The sequence below is a fragment of the Pteropus alecto genome, unplaced genomic scaffold, assembly GCF_000325575.1.
Source record: "Pteropus alecto unplaced genomic scaffold, ASM32557v1 scaffold5, whole genome shotgun sequence".
In the NCBI taxonomy this organism is placed as follows: Eukaryota; Metazoa; Chordata; class Mammalia; order Chiroptera; family Pteropodidae; genus Pteropus; species Pteropus alecto.
The window spans coordinates 24,132,027-24,152,711 of NW_006441953.1; the positions used below are offsets into that span (position 1 = coordinate 24,132,027).

General features: G+C 46.3%; 1 protein-coding gene across 1 annotated transcript; it reads left to right on the forward strand.

Moving 5' to 3' along the window:
* Positions 1–2,577: 2,577 nt before the first annotated feature.
* On the forward strand, positions 2,578–15,218 carry QDPR (quinoid dihydropteridine reductase; the record flags this gene model as incomplete). The annotated part of the gene is made up of 6 exons (XM_025051798.1): positions 2,578–2,718; positions 5,608–5,704; positions 7,828–7,968; positions 11,633–11,741; positions 12,935–13,018; positions 14,526–15,218. Coding segments are annotated over 6 exons (678 nt in total), but the record flags the coding sequence as incomplete, so codon positions are not given.
* Between the last annotated feature and the right edge of the window lie 5,467 nt (positions 15,219–20,685).

Sequence of the window (20,685 nt, forward strand, 5' to 3'; positions counted from 1 at the left end):
GGGTGCCGGGCAGCCGTCCCCGGGGTAGGCTGGGAGGGCTGTGCAGAGGAAGCGGGGGGCCCCGGTGCACCCCAGACACGAGTGCTCGCAGGACCATGCACCGCTCCTACGGCTGCGCCCGTGTCCGAGTCCGCGCTCACGCGGGCCGTAGTTGACCTGGGGCCGCTGCTCTGCAAGGAGGGTGGTGGGCGGCTGCTCACTCGGTCTCCGCTGGGCCCAGAGTGTCCGGCACGAGTCGGGCGGGAGAGAATTCCAGAACGGGGAGGACGAGGAGCAGAGGGGTGGGAACCAGGAGGACAATTAGAAAGAAAGATCTGGAAATGGCACTGCCCGGCTCCGCTCGCTAGTCCTATTACCGTGAACTGATTGCTTCCACGAACCTCAGTTTCCACGTCTGTAAAATGGGGATAATGATAGTATTTGCCCCTTAGGGGAGTTGTGAGGATTAAATGAGCTAATTGGTGTCTCACTGTGTACATTACCTGACTCCTGGTAAAAGATGGTTGAATGTTACCTATTACCGATATATTTGTTTTATTTATTGCAGGGGTCCAGAACAGGCTTTCCTAAGACGTGCCACTTGGGCGTGCGAATTATTTTTGAGCCGAAGGCAATAGAGACACTTCCAGTTCAAGAGAAACTTATACCTGTCCTTTAAAAAATATATGTTAGGAGCCTTGCCTATAATAAAAGTTATTACCAGATATAATTTTTATGACCTACCTATAGGGCAGTGCAAACTGCTAACGGCTGAACATCTCTTCTTATGTCCTTTGAGGAGATAAGAGCCCCCAAATGCCTCACCTCATCTTTAGCTCAGAATGTCATCCATACCTCATTTTAATTTTCTGTCTCTGAACCTCTCGTGTGTGTGTGTGTGTGGTCTCTGACTCGTGTGTGGGGTCCTCATACGCCTATGTAATTTGGCTATTTTGTTAGTCTGTCTCATGTCGATTTAATTATTAGACCAGCCGGAAGAACCTAGATGGGTATAGGAAAGTTTCTTACTCCCCCCCTACAAATATATTATTGATATATTGATCTATAGCCCTGTTCTTTTAGCTTCCGTTGGACCTGATACTTTGAAGCCTCAGCCCCTCAAATACTGGTAGCTTCTTTGTTTTGCAGAGACTTTTTCAACTATTACGCATAATCATGTATTCACTTCCTGAAGGCAGTATGCAGGAGCCCCGCTGGTCCCAGGCCAGGAGCCCTGAGCCCTGCCCCCTACCACCCAGCAGGGTTCAGTGTATTCTGGGTAGAGATTCTGCCCTGTGTCATCTCATTGCAGCTGTCACTTGTTCAAAGTCCATGCTGGAGCTCTGGAGAGCTTTCCTGGGATTCAATTAGCAGCAGCAGCAGCAGCCTGGGCAAAGGGTGCCCTGGGACCAGAGAGAGAAGGTCCCAAGGTTTTCTTCTGGCTCAGAATCTGGCATAGGATTCTGTTTCTAAGGAATCTAAACACATCACCCCCTTCCCGCCACCTCTGGAACCTGGGAAGACTACGATTTGGGGTGTTTTCCCAAGTCTGCATAGATGGATGGCAGTGACAGTTGGAACATTTAAGGAGTGTCAGCCAGGGGCCAGGCACTGTGCTCCCACATACCAGATCCCTTACATGCTCTTCGTTTACACAGTAACTTTAATACAGTCTGCGTTCTCACGATACAGATGTGAGGCTGTACTTTCCCCTCGTGGGGGCAGTTGGCAGAATCTAGTGAACTGATTTACCTTTGAGTCTTTTTCCCCCTTCTTGCCTGGGAGGGTTGGAATGGAACCTAGTCTTTGTCTCAGTATGTCCCATGGTTGGTGACCTAAAAGTAGTGACTGGTCTTGAATGGATCCTGTGTTCTTCAGAGCTTGTGGCAGATATTTGTCTCGGGGACTTTCAGACCTTGGGGGCCCTGGAGCCATGCATGTGTCACCTATGCTGTCATGTGTAGCATCCTCTATTTCATTTAATTCACACACCGATGCTGTTCATTGTTAACCCCTGCATGAGGTCGAGAAAGCCGCTGTATGGCAGAGCCAGGATTCAAACCCCAGTCTGCCCGGTTCCCAAACCCAGAGCCATCCTTCTTTGCTCTGGGGCAGGGTTCCGTGGGCTGAGTCCTGCCGCCATTTGTTTTCATACGGCTCAAGAGCTAAGAATGGTTTCACATTTTTAAAAGGTTGAAAAGAAATTAAAAGAAGAATAATATTTTGTGACATGTGAAAATCACATGAAACACACATTTCAGCGCCTCAGGTTTTCCCGGAACACAGCCACGGTCATCTGTGGACCTGTGGGGCTGTGTCTGTGGCTGCTCCCCGCTCCCACAGCAGAGTGGAGTATTATGACAGAGACCACCTGGCCAGCAGAGCCTAAAATATTTACTCTTTGGCCCTTTTTAGAGAAAAAGTTTGCAGATGCTGGTCTAGGGGGTTTGGCTTTAGAGGAGGCGGAATGGGCTGGGCTGGGGCTCAGACTGGCGGAGAGGGAGAGGGAGAGGTCGGCAGCTGGATCCCCTCTCCGGGATTTTCGTTTAAGCCTCTCACCTGTCTCCACGCCTCTCTGTCCTGGCCTTGGATCTTTAAAGGAATAGCAACGTGCTGTCTCTTGACCAAAGCTGTTTTTCACTCCAGTGGGTGGTCAGCATCGACGTGGTGGAGAATGAAGAGGCCAGTGCTAGTGTCGTCGTTAAAATGACGGACTCGTTTACGGAGCAGGCTGACCAGGTAATTCCAGAAAAGGTCCCACAAGCCTGTGGGATGGGAACCCTGGGGAACGGTGTCCGCTGGCTGGCGGTGTGTTCTTCCCTTCTTCAAGTATTGTCTCTCTAATTATGAAAGCCATTTGTACCCATGGAGGGAAATTTGGAAAAAAAAAATACAATGAAGTTAAATGACCCATAATCCAATTCTAGTTAGCTGACTATTCGCATTTTGGCCCATTTTGTTGTCTTTTCTATGCATTCTGTATGTTATTAGCTTTACAAGTCGTGGTAATCTTGTATTTTATATTTTAAAAATTTAAATGAAATTAATTGTTATTTAAATACTTCAGATCATTTAAAAATATCTGTGTCAGTGTGTAATTTTTAATTTTATGAATTGGCCACAATTTCCTTAGTTTCCTCATATTGTACGTTTAACTTTTTTGCAGTTTTTCTTTTTATCATTATTTATCTCCATCTCTGATTATTGATTTAGGATACATTCTAAAAAGTGGAGTGCCCAGTTCAGAGCAAGAATACTAGCAAAACAGGTTATTTCAAATCACAAAATGATATGCTTATTGTGAAACAAAAAATCAAAACTCTGTTAATATGTCAGTAAACCGTGAAATATCCCTGCGACCCCTAGATAGCCACTCCCCAGCAGGAAGTCCCCTTAACAGCTTGATGGGTGTTTTGGTAAATATCTGGGTTCTACCTTTCTCAAAGAGCTGTGCCCACGAGCAGCCTGATGGACATGCTTCATGTGTTTCATTCCCTTGCCAGCGCCAGCCCATGTTCCCGAGGAAATCTGCACGATGTTCTGTGTGTGATGCACCGTATTTGCACAGGCACGCGGCGATGCATGTGGGCAGGTGGTGGCGGTCCTGTTTATATCTGAGGAGACTGAGTGTCAGACACTTGGTGACATGGCCAGCAAGCTAGTTAGTAGTGTAGTTGAGAGCATGGATGTCCAAAGAAGAGACTTATTAACAACTTATTAACTGTAGGAAGTTCAGGGTCTGCTTTTTGGTTAGTTTTGTTGTCCCTAGTAAGCTGAACACTGTTGAGCGTCGATGGTTTATATGATCCTTAGCTATTTTTTATAATACATTTAAAAAAATTTTTAAATGATGCATGTATGATGTAGGGAATATAATAAAGCCAGAGAAGAGGAATGTCATGTTTAGTCCGTCTGTGAGATTAATAGTTTGTGATATTTCCTTCTAATCCATTTCTCCAAACATATATGTATAAATCTAAAAAACTTTAAATTCTCAAACTGTGAGCTTACTTGCTGTTTCTAAAACATCAATTTGACATAGATTGCAATATAAAAAGCCAGCTGACTTATTCCACAATATAGGTTTTTGTTGTCCTTACTTTCCTAATATGGTCCTAGTGTTTCCTTTACTTAATGATAACCTTTTGGGCTTAATGGGCTTAATCCTGGCATGACATTGTGATGTAGCAGGCGCCGTTCTAAGTGTTTTATTCACATTAACCCGACTAGGACCCCAGAACAAAGTTTCTCATTTATCTCCTTTTAGAGATGGGGAGTCTGAGGCATGGAAAGGCCCTGGTATTTGCTCAAGGTGAAACAGGCAGTAGGTGGCATAGCCAGGACTGGAACCTGGGCAGTGGGGGTTGGACGCTGGTGCTCTTAACTGCATGCTAAGCTGCCTCTTGGCAGAGCAGCTTCACGGAGATGATAAAAGCTCAGATTAAGTGCACGGGGAGCCCTGGGCTCGGGGAGCAGCAGCTTGTCCAGATGTGCATCTCTGTCAGCATCGATTCTGCTCCTGTTAATTGCAGGTGTCTGATGTCCACGGGCGATTCTGAATGTGAACTTGTCCTCTGAGACTTGACTTCACGCTGCTTCACACAGGACATGGCTTAAGAATGAAGGGAGGAGGCAGCGGGGAACCAGGGTGACAGGAGGGAGGTCAACAAAAGATAAATTGGGATTAGGTGAAATACTCATTAATAGAGGCCAACGGATATTTAGGAATTTCTTGAAAGCTTTAGGCATGGGGTGTAGGGAGAGGAAAGATTGATTTTCACTGCCAAGGCATTGTCTTTGAAAGAGTAATTTGAGGCCTCAGAAATGTTTAGTGAAAGTCAGGGACTGGAATGTTGCTGCTGGGAGAGGTACATCATCTTGTCATAAGTCTTAAGAAGATTTATCTTAAGGAAGCAGTTGGGAGACGTCATCTCAGCCGTTCCAGAGAAATATGGAAAAGGGTCATGGTCGATGGCCAGAATTGCCTGTCTCACCAGATTTTTGTTTTAATAATTTTAACAAAAGGACATATATGTATTTTCAGCACTTCACATTTTGCAAACAGATTAATTAGTAAAATGAACCCCCAGATACTTAGTATTTATCAGCGTTTTGCATTGACTATATTTTTTTATTGCTTTAAAAAACAATAATTTCTCTTTGGCATTTTCTTTTGGAAATACAGTTAAAGAGGTTTTTGTATTGGGGGGAGAGAGAATTATCTCAGGTTATGATTCTGTGATTTGCAAAGAAAGTCTGGAAAGAAATACACCAGAAGGTTAGCTGTAGGCATTGAAGCTCTAGGTGATTCTTTAAAACCCTTTTTCTACTTTTCTTAATTAATTGTTTCATTTCAGGGGTACTTATGTCCCCATCATTTAGAATAGTCAAAAGAAGATTCTAGATTGCTTTATAAAAATCACATTGAAATGTATTTGGGCTTCCCTATCCAAAATGCTTGTCATAGATTGGTCTTGGTCCTGTATCTAGTTTTCAAAGTGTTAACTGCCAAGTACTATTAAACTATCTTAAAAGGAAGTAAAAAAATAAACTGAGGTGTCTGTAAAGATGTCGGTCTGTTTAGGTTTTCCTGAAAACGTGTGCATCTCTTCATCCCTTTTGTTTAAGGTGACTGCTGAGGTCGGAAAGCTCTTGGGTGAAGAGAAGGTGGACGCAATCCTTTGTGTGGCCGGAGGATGGGCCGGGGGCAACGCCAAGTCCAAGTGTGAGTCCTCTTTTGAGTTACTCATCCATTCTGTGCCGCCCTTGGTCCAGCGGGCTTGGATCGCTTGGGTCTGTCTCCGTGTCAGGTCAGATGCTTTTCGGTATGGCTCCCAGGATCTTTACGTAGCTCTGTGAGGTAGGGATGAACAACCCATTTTACAGGTGGAGAGAAACTTCCGTAAAGGAGTTCGGGGAGGGGGACGTTGAGTTTGAAGTAGAGGCAGGATGAAATCAGCATCGTTCCCACCTCAGCCTTACAGGGCGGCCTACTGGGAGGTGAGGGACGTGTCTGAAATGGAGAGATCGTTGTGAAGGTCAGAAAGACTCAAAGTCGACCTTTTTTCATAAAGCTGAGTACAGTTTCCAACTTTCCATTATGAACATTTTCAAACAGAGAGAAAAGTCGACAGAACAGCTCAGTGAACCCTGTTCCCTCCATCAAGGTTCAGTGATTGCTAGCATTTCCTCTGCTTGCATGCTCTGGCTTTCTCGCATGTGTGTACTGTGAATTTTTCGGTTAACCACTTGAAAGTAAGTGGGCTGTCTTCCGTATTTCAGCATGCGTCCCCAAAGAATAATCCCATTCTCCTCCATTCTCATATTACCATTATTATATCTAAGAAAATTAACATAATTTTCTGTATAGGTTAATACTGTCCAACCCATATAATAATTCTGTAAGGTTAATACTATCCAACCCATATTCAAATTTCCCAGTTTATCCATATCGTTTATAATCTTTTTCCCCTAAACTATTCCAGTCAGGGTTTATATACTACATTTCGTCGTTCTTAGTCTATCTATATATATCTTTTTTCCTGTGTCAGACTTGGCAAGGCAGGGCCTTTTTCATATGGAATGTCCTACGTATGAATTTGTCTAATAACCGTTTCTTTAAGATATCATTTACCTTGTTCCTTATCCCTTGTCCTTTATCCCGTGGACCGGAACCTAGGTCCAGGGACTTGCTTAGATTCAGGTTAAGTATTTTGGAGGCGAGAACTGTACCTGATAATGCGTACTTCCTGCTCATCGCCGTGGGACTTTAACCTTGTCAGATCGCCCTACCTATCCGTGGTGATGCCAGATTTGGTGCTTGGTTAAGATGGTAGCTGGTAGACTCCCATTGTAAAGCCGCATTTTTCTTTTGCAATTGGTAAGCTACCTGTGCGATGGTACTTGGGCATCTTGTGTGAATATGCCGTTCCAAAACATCCTGAAACCCTAAATTCCTAAAACCTAATGGTTTTAAGCATCCACTGCCTGAATCCTAGCGGGGGTTGGAAAATGGTGGTTTTCTGATACTATCATTCCATCATCTAAAAAGGAACTGATTTTCTGTGAGACTGGTATTCTGTGGGGTGATCAAGTTGACAAAACGTCCTGATGGCCTTTCGTGTATTTTGGGAACAAGAAGTTATTAATGTGGGTCTATCAAACATTCTTTTTTCTAGTCTTTTTTATCAGGGAAATGCAATACCTTGGTTATCACTGAATGAAGACACCCCTCAGCGCCCCCGTATCAAGAGGGCTTTCTTTCTGGATCTTGGATTTGGCCTCACAGGGTTCTGTGTTTCTTGTAAGGGGCCAAAGAGACAGGTCCCAGTCGGGGATGTGACATACATTACCATCTCTTCCTCCTCATTACATCTCTAGCAGGGCCAGAGAGTTAAGTGTGAATTGATTGTTACCTAAGCTTTCTTTTAAAGAGTCTTTAAAGCTATGTTAAATTTTCAGCCATAAAAAGCGTAGTTCTGTAAAAAGCCTCTCTGTGTCCATGTGGTAATGATCCCTCGGATTTTTATCATGGCTTAAACCTGACTGAGACATACGGGTTCTTCTTCCAAATCTAATGCCCTTTATAAAGAACAATCTTTGAATTAAAGCCAGTCCCACATGTTTATGAATGGCCCTCACTTAACTGGCTACAGTTTTACCGGTTTGCAGGTGAGGGAGCTGAGACTCGGTGATCGCATGGCCTGGGTTCGAACCCCGGTGTCTGGCTGTCAGCCCTGTGCTGCTCATACTAGTGTCGTCAGGTGTCACGAGTCGAGCTCACCTTTCAGTTTCTTCACTGCGGATGCTGAGCCGACATACCGTTTTTTTTTCCGCCCCCCCACTCAGCTCTCTTTAAAAACTGTGACCTGATGTGGAAGCAGAGTATGTGGACGTCGACCATCTCCAGCCACCTGGCCACCAAGCATCTCAAGGAAGGAGGCCTCCTGACCTTGGCTGGTGCCAAGGCCGCCCTCGAGGGGACCCCTGGTAAGCCTTTACCTCGCGGCCTGTGAAGGGGGAGTGCTCATGCTCATTGGCTGCTCACGGGGTCTGCGGGGAGCCTCCATGGGCTGAGGGGTATTGAAGCCCTTCTCCTTCCGTGGTGCTTTATGCAGGTGGACTTTGTTTCCTTTAGGCCTGAAATGTTTTAGGGGAAGGACTCGTGAGCCTTTCATTGACGTTGTCCTAGGGGAGCTGGAAACAGAGTGAGAGAGGCCAGGGTAGATTGTGCATCCACGCTGTGTGGTCTTGAACAAATTATCTATTCGGCCACATTTCTGCTGTAGTTTCCTTAATTATAAATAATGACAGTAGCATCTACCTTGAGAGTAGCTGTAAAGCATTAGAAATACTGATGTGTAAAGCATACGGTGAGTCTCTGAGAAGTCACTTTATTTCATTTTATTTTTATTTTATCTTGGGGTTGATGTCATTATCATTTTCAATTTACAGGTAAGAAAAAAGCTAAAATGTAGATTAAGTCATTTGCCTGGGTTTATACAGTAAGTAGGTTGCAAGCTTCCTTTGAACCAGAACCCCGATCATTTCTAAATTATGTATTTTTTCCATTATGTTGTGCAGATCCAAGTTTTCTCTGAATTTTTTATGCCTTGTGTTAGTTTGCTCAGGCTGCCATAGTAAAGTACCACTGGCTAGCTTAAATGACAGAAACATATTTTCTCCTAATTCTAGAGGCTGAAAGTTCAAGATCAAGGCATCAGCAGGGTCGCTGTCTTTCCGAGGCCTCTCTCCTTAGCTTGCAGATAGCCATCTTCTCCTGGTGCCCTCACGAGGTCGTTCTTCTGTGTGTGTTTGTGTCCCAGTCTTTTCTGAGGACACTGGTCATGCTAGATTAGGACCCATCTTAATGACTTCATTTTAACTTCAACACCGGTCATGCTCGGCCATCTTCTCCTGGTGCCCTCACGAGGTCGTTCTTCTGTGTGTGTTTGTGTCCCAGTCATTAAGATGGGTCCTAATCGAGCATGAGGACACCGGTCATGCTCGATTAGGACCCATCTTAATGACTTCATTTTAACTTAATTACCTCTTTAAAGACCCCCATCTCCAAATATAGTCATTCTGAGATGTGAAGGCTTCAACATAGACATTTTGGGGGAGATACAATTCAACCCATAATACTCCCTTTTCGATAGGGCTCAGGGAATTTAAGTGGGCGGCTGGGCTGCGGGGTCCAATACAGAGACAGAAAATGTCTACCTCTACTACCTAAGTTAAACTCATCTTTAAAAAAAAAAAAGGGTGGGGAGAGCTGTTTTTAGACCTTGTCAGTAAGTGGTAGAGACCTTGAGCACCTCTTTAAATTTTAATGTAACTCGCCGAACTGTGCGGCTCTTACACATCAACACCTTCGTGCCACTCATTTTCTTATTTTGTTTCTCAGAGCTTATGATCTGACAAGTCCGTGGCTATCGCGGTCATCAGAGCCACGTAAATGTCAAATGTAAGTTTGGTCGGGATCTGACTTTTATTAAAGGTGACATAGAGCAGAGGCAGTAGCGAGCAAACAGAGACGTGGGTAATAGCTTGACATTTGAAAAAGAAAACCCTCGGGCCAAAAGACTTAGTTTTTTTAAAGGACAAAGCAGTCTCCCGCTTTCTTTTGGTTTGTAACTATCCTTCGTTTCTAGTTTTGGATACTGATAAGGACTGTGGGCTCTGGAACGACACAGTTTGGTTTCCTATTGTGGTCTTGCTACTTCATCACAGTGTGGTGTTTGATAAGTCACTTAACCTCTCTGAGCCTCAGTTTCGTTGTCTGTAAGATGAGGATCGATAATAAAAAGGCTTCCTTTAGATGGTGCCCGTGACTTGCAGACATCTTCATGGATGTCAACAGCTTTGGAAGGTAGGTCAGGGAGTCTGGTAAATGTGAACTATTTTCCTTTACTCCAGGCTTATTTTTGCCCAGCTACTCCTGCTTTAGATGTTAACAGGTATGTTCATTTTTTAAGCTCTTAGCTGGATGTCGTTAAACTTATTTGAGTCGTGAAATCTTTCAGCTTTGATTCAGACCCAAGAAAAGTCACGTATAAATTGAAAATAAATGACAAAGAGGCTTAGTGGTCCTTCAAACCCGAGAAGAATTGTTCAGAAATGAAAAGCTGTATTTTCACTTGGGAAGGTACTGAGAAAACCCCCGCCCGCTCATTTTCAGGGCTGTATTTGTAGATTATCTACTGTATTAAAGTGATCACAATCACTTTTCTTTGGCTGTTTTAGAAATCAGACTTGAGGGACTACGTCGATCACTTTATAATTGGGAGAAAAGTATTTATCTTCCTAATGAAATTTTGTTTTCTTTCGCATCTTGGCAAATGATCCCCTCACCTGCACGTGCAGAATTCTGTAGAATTAAACCATCGGGGCTGCCGGTCGCTGATTCTTTCTTCCTTCATCAGATTCCTGCTCTTGTATTTTTCAGATGGAACGAAGAGTGAGCCCTGGGGATGGGCCTGGACGAATGAGATTCCTACGCTGGTTTCTTTTAATCCCTGCAGAGTTTTTAGGTCCTTATACTGCTGTTGGCCTCTTGCCCCTGATTAAACAGGAGCCGGGGATGGTGAAATATTCCGCTGTGCTTCTAAATAACTTTTTGAGATCTTGACCCTCTTTTGCAATTCGGGGTTTGCTGTGGAAGCCGTTTGGTGATTGGCTCCTCAGCCACCCCTCCCTGGACCTTTCGTGCCTCCTCTACCGTTACACTTTAGACAGCGTGCGAGCTGGGAGCTTTTAAAGAGACCCCTGACTTCTGAAAGAAGTAGTGGTTTTCCGAAGGAGGAGGGGAGTTTACAGCAGTGAACCATTCTCTGTGTTGCTGTGGTTGTGGCATTCAGGTGGCATTCAGTGAGCATCTGCAGCTGAGTGCCCTGGGGGATGTAGAGAGAGGAGACCCCATTCCTGCCACATGTCTACAGGGCAGATGGAAGCCTGTGCTAATAAAAGCGTGCTTTGCTTCAGCCAGCAAACAGTCGCTGGTTAGTGGGAGCAGAGGAAGACGCATAGGCAGCATGAATACGTACATCAGAGTTGCTCCAGTGGTATACTTTACACAGGGAGTCGGACTCAGGGGCCGTCACCTCGATTAATTCGACAGGAAACATTTATTGAGCACCCACCTTGTGCTGAGTACAGATTTAAGTACTTTATCCCCATTTTGCAGATGGGGTAACTGAGGATTACTAGGGTTTTGAGAACTTGCCTGGGATTTCTTTAGCGGTAAGTGGAAGAGCTGGGATTTGAACCCGTGCAGCCTGACTCTGAAGCTTGCACTCGTGACGGCAGCTCGGCTCTGCTCACAGGCAGTGGTCAGTGGTTCTCGCCTGGCCTTTGCCTCTCTGTCGGCCTTGGCGCAAGTGTGCGTCTGAGCCAGGGCGCGGCACCCCCGTGTCCCAGCCTGAGTTTCCTCAGCAGTCAAAGTAGGGTCAGCCTCGTGGCCTTTGGGATCAATGTTAAGCGCCAGGCGGACTTGATATGTAGGAGCACTTGATATGTCGTATTTCTTCCCCCCTCTCTCCATAGGTGTCCATCCTTCTCTTCCTCCTGGCCTCCTCCGGACCCTGACGTGGTGGTCTTTGCGCACACCGGTGGCGGCCAGTGGTCCCTGACCTGTTTTCTCCCCCTTTCCCAGGGATGATCGGCTATGGCATGGCCAAGGGCGCCGTCCACCAGCTGTGCCAGAGCCTGGCGGGGAAGAACAGCGGCATGCCGGCTGGGTCTGCGGCCGTCGCCGTGCTCCCGTAAGTGCTCCCGTCTCTGCTCACCTCTGGCCATTCTCCGCTGTCACTGTGGTTGCGGCCTTTCGCGAACATCTGTAGCCGAATGCTGTGGGGGACTAGAGAGAGGCGAGACCCCACGAGAGCTCACATGTGCCCCTAGAGTCACCTTGCACCACAGGCTTGTGTGTGCTGTCACCTTGGCTCCTAGGGCTCTCCAAGGGCCCGGAAGAGCCTCGAGTGTTGGGTGATCTGGGCCACGGTGCTGGGCTGGCCGGTGGGATGGCGCTGTCTTCCTTGCCTCTTTCCTTCCCTCCCTGCCTCCTTATTAAAAACCAATCTACACGTTTCATGTTAGTATTTGCCGTCCTGTCTTTCAGGTCATTGTAAGGTCAGTGTGGACGAGAGACCGTGTTTAGTCTTTGTGTGTGTGGCGGGGGGGCAGGGTGTCTGAGGGAGCATATGGGACACTGTGGGAGACGGTCCCATCCGGGATCAGGATGAAGGTCCCCAGTCAGCTGTCCCGGGGAGCCAGCTGCTGTGGAGGCAGAGAGTTCCTTCTTGCGGGGAGGGTTCCGGCACCCGCTGGCTTGTCTCTTGCCTCTAGTCCTGTAAAGACGTTGGGACTGCCAGGGGACTGGTCTGTCTGTCCCCTTTTATTTGTGAGCTTCTGTAATCCTGTGGCCTGGTCCCACAGCTGTTTTGAATGATTGCCAAAGCCCGAATGTTCTGGGGAAAGTCATACATACGTGAATTCTTTGCGCTCTTGCTGAAAATCATAAGGTTTCATGGGAAATAGCCACAAAATGATGGATGTGGCCATCTTTTCCCCATGTTTAAAGAGATTTTATCATTATACTTAAAAAATCCTGAGAAATGAGTCTGCCACATTTTAGAAGTGAATGAAGACATAAACAGTAAAGCAATTTATTTCAGTAAAGACTATTTTTTAAAAAGGCAAAATGCGGCTCTTTCATTGTGTCCCTGTCTGCTGAAAGGGCGAGTCACAAAGCACCTCGCTGAATGACGCTGGGATGTGCCCTCTGTAAGTGTGGATGGCTTCCTGGCCTCTCTGGTCATCTTCATGTGATCTCTTCACGGAAATCTGCCCCGCTTGGTGCCAGAGGCTTGTGGCGCCTCTTCCCGGCCGAGGAGGCCGGGCGATTGTTGTCATAAAGGGGAGGCACAAGTGACGGGCTTACCTCTGTGCGCCACAGGGTCACCCTGGACACCCCGATGAACAGGAAATCGATGCCCGAAGCCGACTTTGGCTCCTGGACGCCCTTGGAGTTCCTCGTCGAGTGAGTACCATGGCAGTGATGTTGGGGCCAGGCAGCTTCCAGCCCCCTTCTCTGCCTCTTCTGGGCTGGAGGACAAGCGCAGAAGAGGCGGTCTTTTGGGGAGGGTACCAAAACCTTGCCCGAGGTCACACAGCAGAGCCAGGGTCTGACCCAGGCAGCGTGGCTGCAGACGCTGTCGCCTTAAGCACTCCGCTGGCAGGTACTGCCTCCTGGGCCAGGTATCATGCTTAATGCTGGAGTTGCAAAAATAATGGAAGTTGTGGTGGCCACCAGGCTTTGAATTGTGGTTGCAATTCAGCAGCACCTGAGAGAGACATTGATCTAGGACCCAGGTTCTAGACGGAATGTCTGAGGTCACGGGTCTGAGTCAGTGCCAACCCACAGAGGGTGAGCTGGGGCAGCCATCCCCTGTTCCAGAAATCACGTTCACTCGTTTGAGTGTTTGCAAACTCCCGTGACGAGTTGTCGTCAAGTTTGCTTTGACATCTGCGGGAGCACATGACCTTCTGTGCTGTCCATAGTTAGAATGCTGTTCTCTCTCCAGTCTGCTGACGACAGTGCAGGAGCAAGGCAATTTATAGCCTGCACAAGTAACACGCACCACCCCCCACATCCAGACGTGACCGGTCCCCTTCAGGGCTGCCTCCCAGCTCTGCCCGGCCCCCGGAGACGGGCGTCATGCCATATTACAGTGCTTCAGGGAGTTGTAACAGCGCTTTATGTACTGAGCCTGTATACCTTGCCTGGACTTGTTCAGCCCTCAGAGGGAGAGCTCTGACTCTCCAGACGGCTGCAGATGGGCACCAAGGAAGACCCCAAGAACTTCGAGTGCCTTCCACTTAAAGAAGGTCCAGAGTCCCAGCTGGGGGATGGGTAAAGGGGTGGCGTACTCAACACCCAAAGTAAATGTTTTAAAAATTATCTGCCGTTTGTTCAACCGTGTGAATTTCTCACGCCTTTTCTTATTTCTGTCTTCTTAGAGGTTGTCTTGAATCCAATGCAGGGTTAGCTGCCCCTCCCCACACAGAGTTAGTTATTAAATGTCCCCATTCCAGCATTTAATGTCTTTTATTGGAATAGTCCGCTTTATATATATTTTTTCCATTTGCTTGGCATAGCCGTTGGTGCTGCATAAATGTTTGCTAAAAAAAAAATATGAGTTTTTTCTCTTTTAAATTTCTGGAAAGATAATATAACAAAGCATAAAGTATTGTGCACATGTGTATCTCTTTTTCTACTCAAAATCGTACCATTGTTATAAATGATTCCAACAATGCAGAAAAAATATAACAATGAAAGTTAAAATCTCGCCAAATCCTGCCACTCGGAGGTTCGAATGAGTGAAGTACTGAAATCATCGGGGACCTCAGTCTGTGTCCCATGATGCCTCTGTGGCTTTTTCACAGCTGCTGCTGTACCCCTCCAGCCCCCAAAGCCACTGATGTGAATTTAAGCATGTGTCCAGATTTTTGCTTTTGAACTATAAAGCTTTTCTTCTTTGTTCTAGAACCTTCCACGACTGGATCACAGAGAAAAACCGACCAAGCTCAGGAAGCCTCATCCAGGTGGTAACTGTAGAGGGAAAGACGGAGCTCACCCCGGCGTATTTTTAGGCTTCGTTTCAGTGCCCGCGAGGGGCCTGCCAGGAGAGGCGTTAACCGATCTCATTGCAGCTGTGGCGTCTGGCCCTGTGTCTTCTGTCATCCGTTTGTGTACACGAGAGCGAGACCTATTTTCCACTTCCCTAGAGTGCATTTGCTCTCCTAAGTCAGTGTAAGCCGTTCACGTGGAATAAAAACGTGGGAGTGGAGGCCCCCAGTTAGCACCATTGGCACGTGTCGACCACCTCCGTGTTGGAGGTCTCTGCACAGACGCCTGTGTGTTGGTGTCATCCTGAGTTGCTTTGAGACTGTCTGTCCCTGACAATGGCTGGCTGGCTGACTGCTTCAGAGATTTGTTGCCATCGGGGGCATTTTGGGGCCTGAGTTGTCTTTGAATGTTACGTTTATGTCACAGATGTAGTTTTTGCAGCCTCAAATTAAACTGCCTTAAAACTCCTTTTGTGGTATGAACAAAATCCCGTGGACAGTTGAGCTCTCTTTTTCCTGTGCAGTTGTCAAGCGTAATGAACCACTTGTGAATGTTTGGAGTTTATTATCCTAATAAACACACTTCGTTTATTGTGTTATCTTCAATTAAATCATGTCTCATACACTGTCATAGGTGAATGTACTGAAGTCACGGGCTGCTAGTGGTCTGTAGTCTGGTGTTCTCAACAGGGTGGGCCCAGAAATCTGCCTTCTCCACACAGTGACGGGCACAGTTTTCCCTCGGGCACGTCGGAATCGAGGTGCTGGCTTGACCCTGTGCCTTTAGAAGCAGCGGACCATGTGGCTGATGGAGGGTGTCCTGATAGATAACTGCTGATCTAATCTAACTGTTCATTTTACAGACAAGGAAACTGAGGCCCAGAGACTCGACTTAGCCTCCTCACTGCCAGTAAGTGGCAGAACTAAGCCCAGAACTCTGGTCACCAGATGGCTGCTGTTTATAAGAGTCTTTACCATGTGTTTTTTTGTTTTTTTTTTTTAACATTTTTTTGAGATAAAATTTACATAACATTAACCATTTTAAAGTGAAAAATTCTATGGCATTAAGTTCACGGTGTTCCATAACCACCACCTCTGTCTAGTTCAAAACCCGTTTGTCGCCCCAAATTAAAACCCCATGCCCACGAAGCAGCTACTCCTCATTTCCCTGCCTCCAGCACCAGGCAATCTGCTTTCTGTCTCCATGAATTTACCTGTTCCGGATATTTCACATAAATAGAATCATACACCATGTGGCCTTTTGTGTCTGCCTTACAACACTTGGCATGTTTTCGAGATTCATCCACGTTGTAGCATTTATTAGTACTTCATTCCTTCCTGTGGCTGCATAAAATTCTGTTGTTTGAATATACTATTTGCTTATATACTCATCTGTCGATAGACATTTGGGTGGTTTTTGCCTTTTGGCTGTTGTGAATGGTGCTGCTGCAAACGTTTATGTGCAAGTATTCGAGTACCTGTTTTTAGTTCTTTTGGAGGCGCACTTTGGAGGGGGTTCCTCTGTCATCTTGGTAGTTGTGTTTAACCATCTGAGAAGTCTCTTGATTCTTGACACGCTTCAAAGTGATCTCTAAGTTCCGCAGAAAAGAAGGTGGAGACCAGAAAGGTAGGATTGATTGGTTCAGTCACCGAGTGCTATGGTCTGAACGTTTGTCCCCTCCCAAGTTCCTGTGTTGAAATCCTAATGCCCACTGTGGTGGCATTAGGGTGCGGGGCCTTTGGCAGGTGAGCCCTTGTGCGTAGGTTTAGCGCCCTCCAGCGAGGTCTCTAGCCCTTCTGCCCTGTGAGGACCATAAGAAGAAGCCTGTAACCTGGAAGAGGGTCTTCCTCAACCATTCTGGCACCTGAACTTGGACTTCAGCATCTAGCACGTGAGAAAAACTTGAGTTGATTTATAAGCCACCCGGTCTTTGGTATTTTGTCACAGCAGCCGGAACGGACCAAGGCATCCACTAGAGAGCCGTACGTACGTAAGTGCACTCACAAGTGCGGTGGTGACCAAGTTACATGGCACTTCACATGTCCATTCCTCCGTCTTGTCCTCCCAATAATACCTCACATAGCTGTTTTCCATTTTTCAGAAAGAAGAAACAGCCCCAGAAGTTAAATGACTTGCTGAGGGTGTAGTTCGTTTCAGGGGAGCTGGTAGTTTCTATTCCATTTAGAAACCAGACTTCTTAATTGATTCCTGAGGTGCGTTTTACTCAGGCCTCAACCTGGTAATGTGTAGGAGAGTATAAGGGGACACGGAGCGAGGAAGAGGGGGTGTTTTTCTCTTGGGCTTTAGCCACTCATTCATCGAGCGATTTTTGAGTGCGAACTACCATGGGAATGGATCTAGGGGCCCAGGACATATAGTGAGTTAAGTAGACAAAGACCTCGGACCTCAGTTACATTATAGTGAGGGGAGGGGACAGCAAAATTAACTAATAAAAGTTGAGTACATTTTAGAGTATGTGAAAAGGCTCAATTGTGGGGGAAAAAAGAGAAAGGCAAGGAGCTAAGGAATGTGGGGGTTGTGATTTGAGATAGGGTTATGGACTGAATGTGTCTCCAAAATTTATGCATCGAAGCCCCAACTCTATTGAGAAAAACTCCTATTTTTACGTCCATTTTGCAGTTGAGAGGCACACAGAGAAGTCACTTGCCCAAGCTCACACAGAAAACAACAAAAGCCAGGATTCGAACAGGCAGCCAACATTCCATGCTAGTGTTTATACTGGTCTCAGCCTATCTGATGGCCCGATTACGGTGGAACCAGCCTTTGTGGTTCTTAGCGTGAGGGCAAGACACCCGTCAGCAATAACCAATAGGAACCTTAAAAAAAAGGTTCATTATTTATAGGACGTGGAAATGACACAGCACACACCTGGGGTCACACAGTGAGGTCGTGAAGTGTGGGCGTGGGGTGCTGCTTTTCTTGGGGTCGAGGGTGAGGGGCTACCGAGGGTTTCGTGGGCTCACTCTTCACCGGTGAATTTAAAATGTAAAAGCTGGCAACTTAAAGCGTGGGATGAGAAAGTAAACAGCCCAAAGGGTCAGCTATTAAATCAACCGAGATCTCTGAAAGGAGCCTGGCTTTTTATCTAGTCGTGTGTCTGGCAATGTGTGTATTCGAGACAGGCTCCCAAGTGTCTGCCTCTGAAATGAATGGCCCCACCATCAAAGGTTAAGTCGGGCACTTCTGTTACAAGGAAGAAAGAAGAAATAGAACAAACCAAATGTCAGGGCTTAAACTACCACCAGCCTACAAATAAGCCATACAATTAGCACAATTTAGTGGTACTAAACATTTTCAGACAATTCTTAGTCCTATGAGAAAATCCTCATGGTGTAGTATCAAGCGAAAGGCAGAATGCATGACATGTGTTATGACATAGTCTGATGTGACCCCGATTATATTAAAACACATTCCGCTGTGTTTTGTCAGTGAGAAGGTACACCTTCGCGTATTTCGTTGTCACCGAATTGTCTTACAGTTGGCGGTGGATCGTCGTGTAATTGGCAGTATTCTTGTCCACGAAGTGACGGTGTAACTTAGAATCAACAGTGTTTTAGGTTCTGTGAAATGCTGCATCCGGGTCGGTGGGGCAAACACGAAGGAAACACGCTGAGCTCTCAGGAGCGAGGCGTCTCGGGGCCACGGGCAAGGCTCATGATTATCCAGATGACATGACTTCGCACTGGACTCTGCCCTCTGTCCGAGAAGTCTGGTTTGTTTCCTCTTGTCATCTTTTACTTAATTGTTTGTCCTCATTTGTTTATTGTCTCTCTTGCCTGTTGGACTGGGACTGACGAAAGGCAGTCCCTGTTTATTCTGTAAACCCCTTCACCCCGTGGTTCAGTTAGTTGTGTGATTTCTCCCCACACTTGACACTTTAAGTAGTGGCCTAGGTGACCCCTCCTTGACTGGCTGCTCGTCTTCACTCCTGGGTCTGTGGGGATGATAATAATATGTGGTGCCTACTTCATGCCAGGCACCATTGTAATTCCTCACATCATTTATTTCATCCTCACGACGACACTATAAGGCATTTTACAGATGAGAAAACAGGCACAGAGAGGGACAGCTGCTGCCTGGGACACAGCTGTGGGCGGTAGTCAGGTCCCACGTGGGAGGCGCCTCCACACTCTGAGCTAGCCTTTCATGAGTTTGGTGTTTATTCTGTATTCATGTTTTTTTCTTATCTGATCGTCCAAACCAGATTCCTCGGGGGGCACATGGAAGGTATTGCAGTTTCGGTAGTCAATCGCTGGTATGTGGTGTAGAGGCGAACATGATCTGAATCAGAATTTCAGCTCTTGGTGACAGTGGGCTCTTTGCTGCCTGTGACTACAAGTGTAGAAAAGGGAAAAACTCAGATGAGAGGAGTTTTTAAAATGTCCACTTGGTGGCGCTGTCAGCTTAGAAGGAAGTGTGATTGGCTTTAGCTACACGTTAGTCCAGTGCGGTTCAGTGCTCCTCAGAGACTGATGCTCCAGACCATTTCCTAGCTCCTTCAAACACAGATCCCACAGTTACACCTACACAACTTGTAACTGGAGGATGAATAGCTCTAACGCACAGCGGAGTGATTATAGTCAACGACACCGCATTTTATAAACTTCAAAGTTGCTAAGAGACTAGACCTTTCCTGTCCTCACCACCGAAGAAAAATGATAATTATGTGATGTGGTAGAGATGTTGATTCACACTATGGTGATAATCATGTTGCAATCTATAAATGTATCAAATCAACACCTTACACGCCTTAAACTTACACAATGTTATGTGTCAATTATAGCTCAATAAAAAAACAGTAAAACAAACACCAACTTAGGTGTGACCATTGCCTATTTCACCCACAGGCCTGCAAGCTTCCCGCACATCCCAGAGATGCTGCTTCTGTTCTCTTTTCCCTCTAACTTTCGTCATCAAAAGAATAATCCAGGGACTTTATTAAAAATGGATCCCCGAAGCCCTCCCCAGTCCTGAATCGGTAGCTGTGGAGTGGGACCATGTTGACTATTGCTGCCGAACAAGTCATCACCAGACGTGGTGGCTTAGAAGAACAGCACTGTCTGTCCTTCACAGTTTCTGAGGCTCAGGAATTTGAGAGTGGCTAATTTGGGGGTCCTGGCTCAGGGTCTCTCATGGGTTGCTGTTAGTTGTCAGCGGGGGCTGCATTCATCTGAGGGCTCACCTGGGCTGGAGCATCCACTTCTGAGGGCGCTGGCAAGTTGGCTCCAGGAAGAGTAGAGGACAGGGAGGTTGGGCTGGGTTAAGTATCCCTCTTCTGCTGCCATCTTTGTGCCCAGCCATGCATCCTGTCTGCTCGCAGTTTATTCCAGGCTTCACCGGGGCCGCCAGCTCTGAGCATGTGCAAGGTGATGCACGTCCTCAGCTGTCCTGCCTTCTGCCTGCCGGCTTGCTTAACCCTGAGGCACGGGATGCCTGCAGAAATGTGCCAGGCACGAACCTGGGAGGGTGAGGGAGCTAACAGGCTAAGGAGCAACTCTTGGTCTTTGAGGAATAGGAGCTGGTTGATAACTGTCCTCTCCTCTGTCGTTCAGGCAGTTAGCATGAGGCATATTCCTCGTGGCTCCCTAGAGAGTCCCAGTGGGATAAAGCCCAATTGCCCACAGGGTCCACTTCATAAAGAACCGTGTGTTGGCTTTCCTTCCGGCTGGGTTCGCTCTTCCCAGGCTCCTAGCCCCTCATCCTTATCCCCTATGACACCTCCCCAAAGAAATTAAAATCTACTTTCCCTTATCTTAGGTTTGCTTTTGGGGGGAGCTCAAACAATCTTTAACTTTACTCCTGCCTTTGCCAAAATTAGAAATATAATAAATTGTCTACATTTCTTTTCCACCAGACTGCAAAGTTTTTAAAATCTGTGCCTTATTTGTCATCCATGTAGTTTATAATGACTGCTCATTAAATAAAAGGTTCAGAAGTAGAAAGAACACAAGTTTATAAGTAGCAGCTAAAGGGTAGTGGAGCATATTATATTTGTAAGACACTTTTTATGCTTTATTTCATTTAACTCTACAACTACTCTAGGAGTTAGGTGCTGT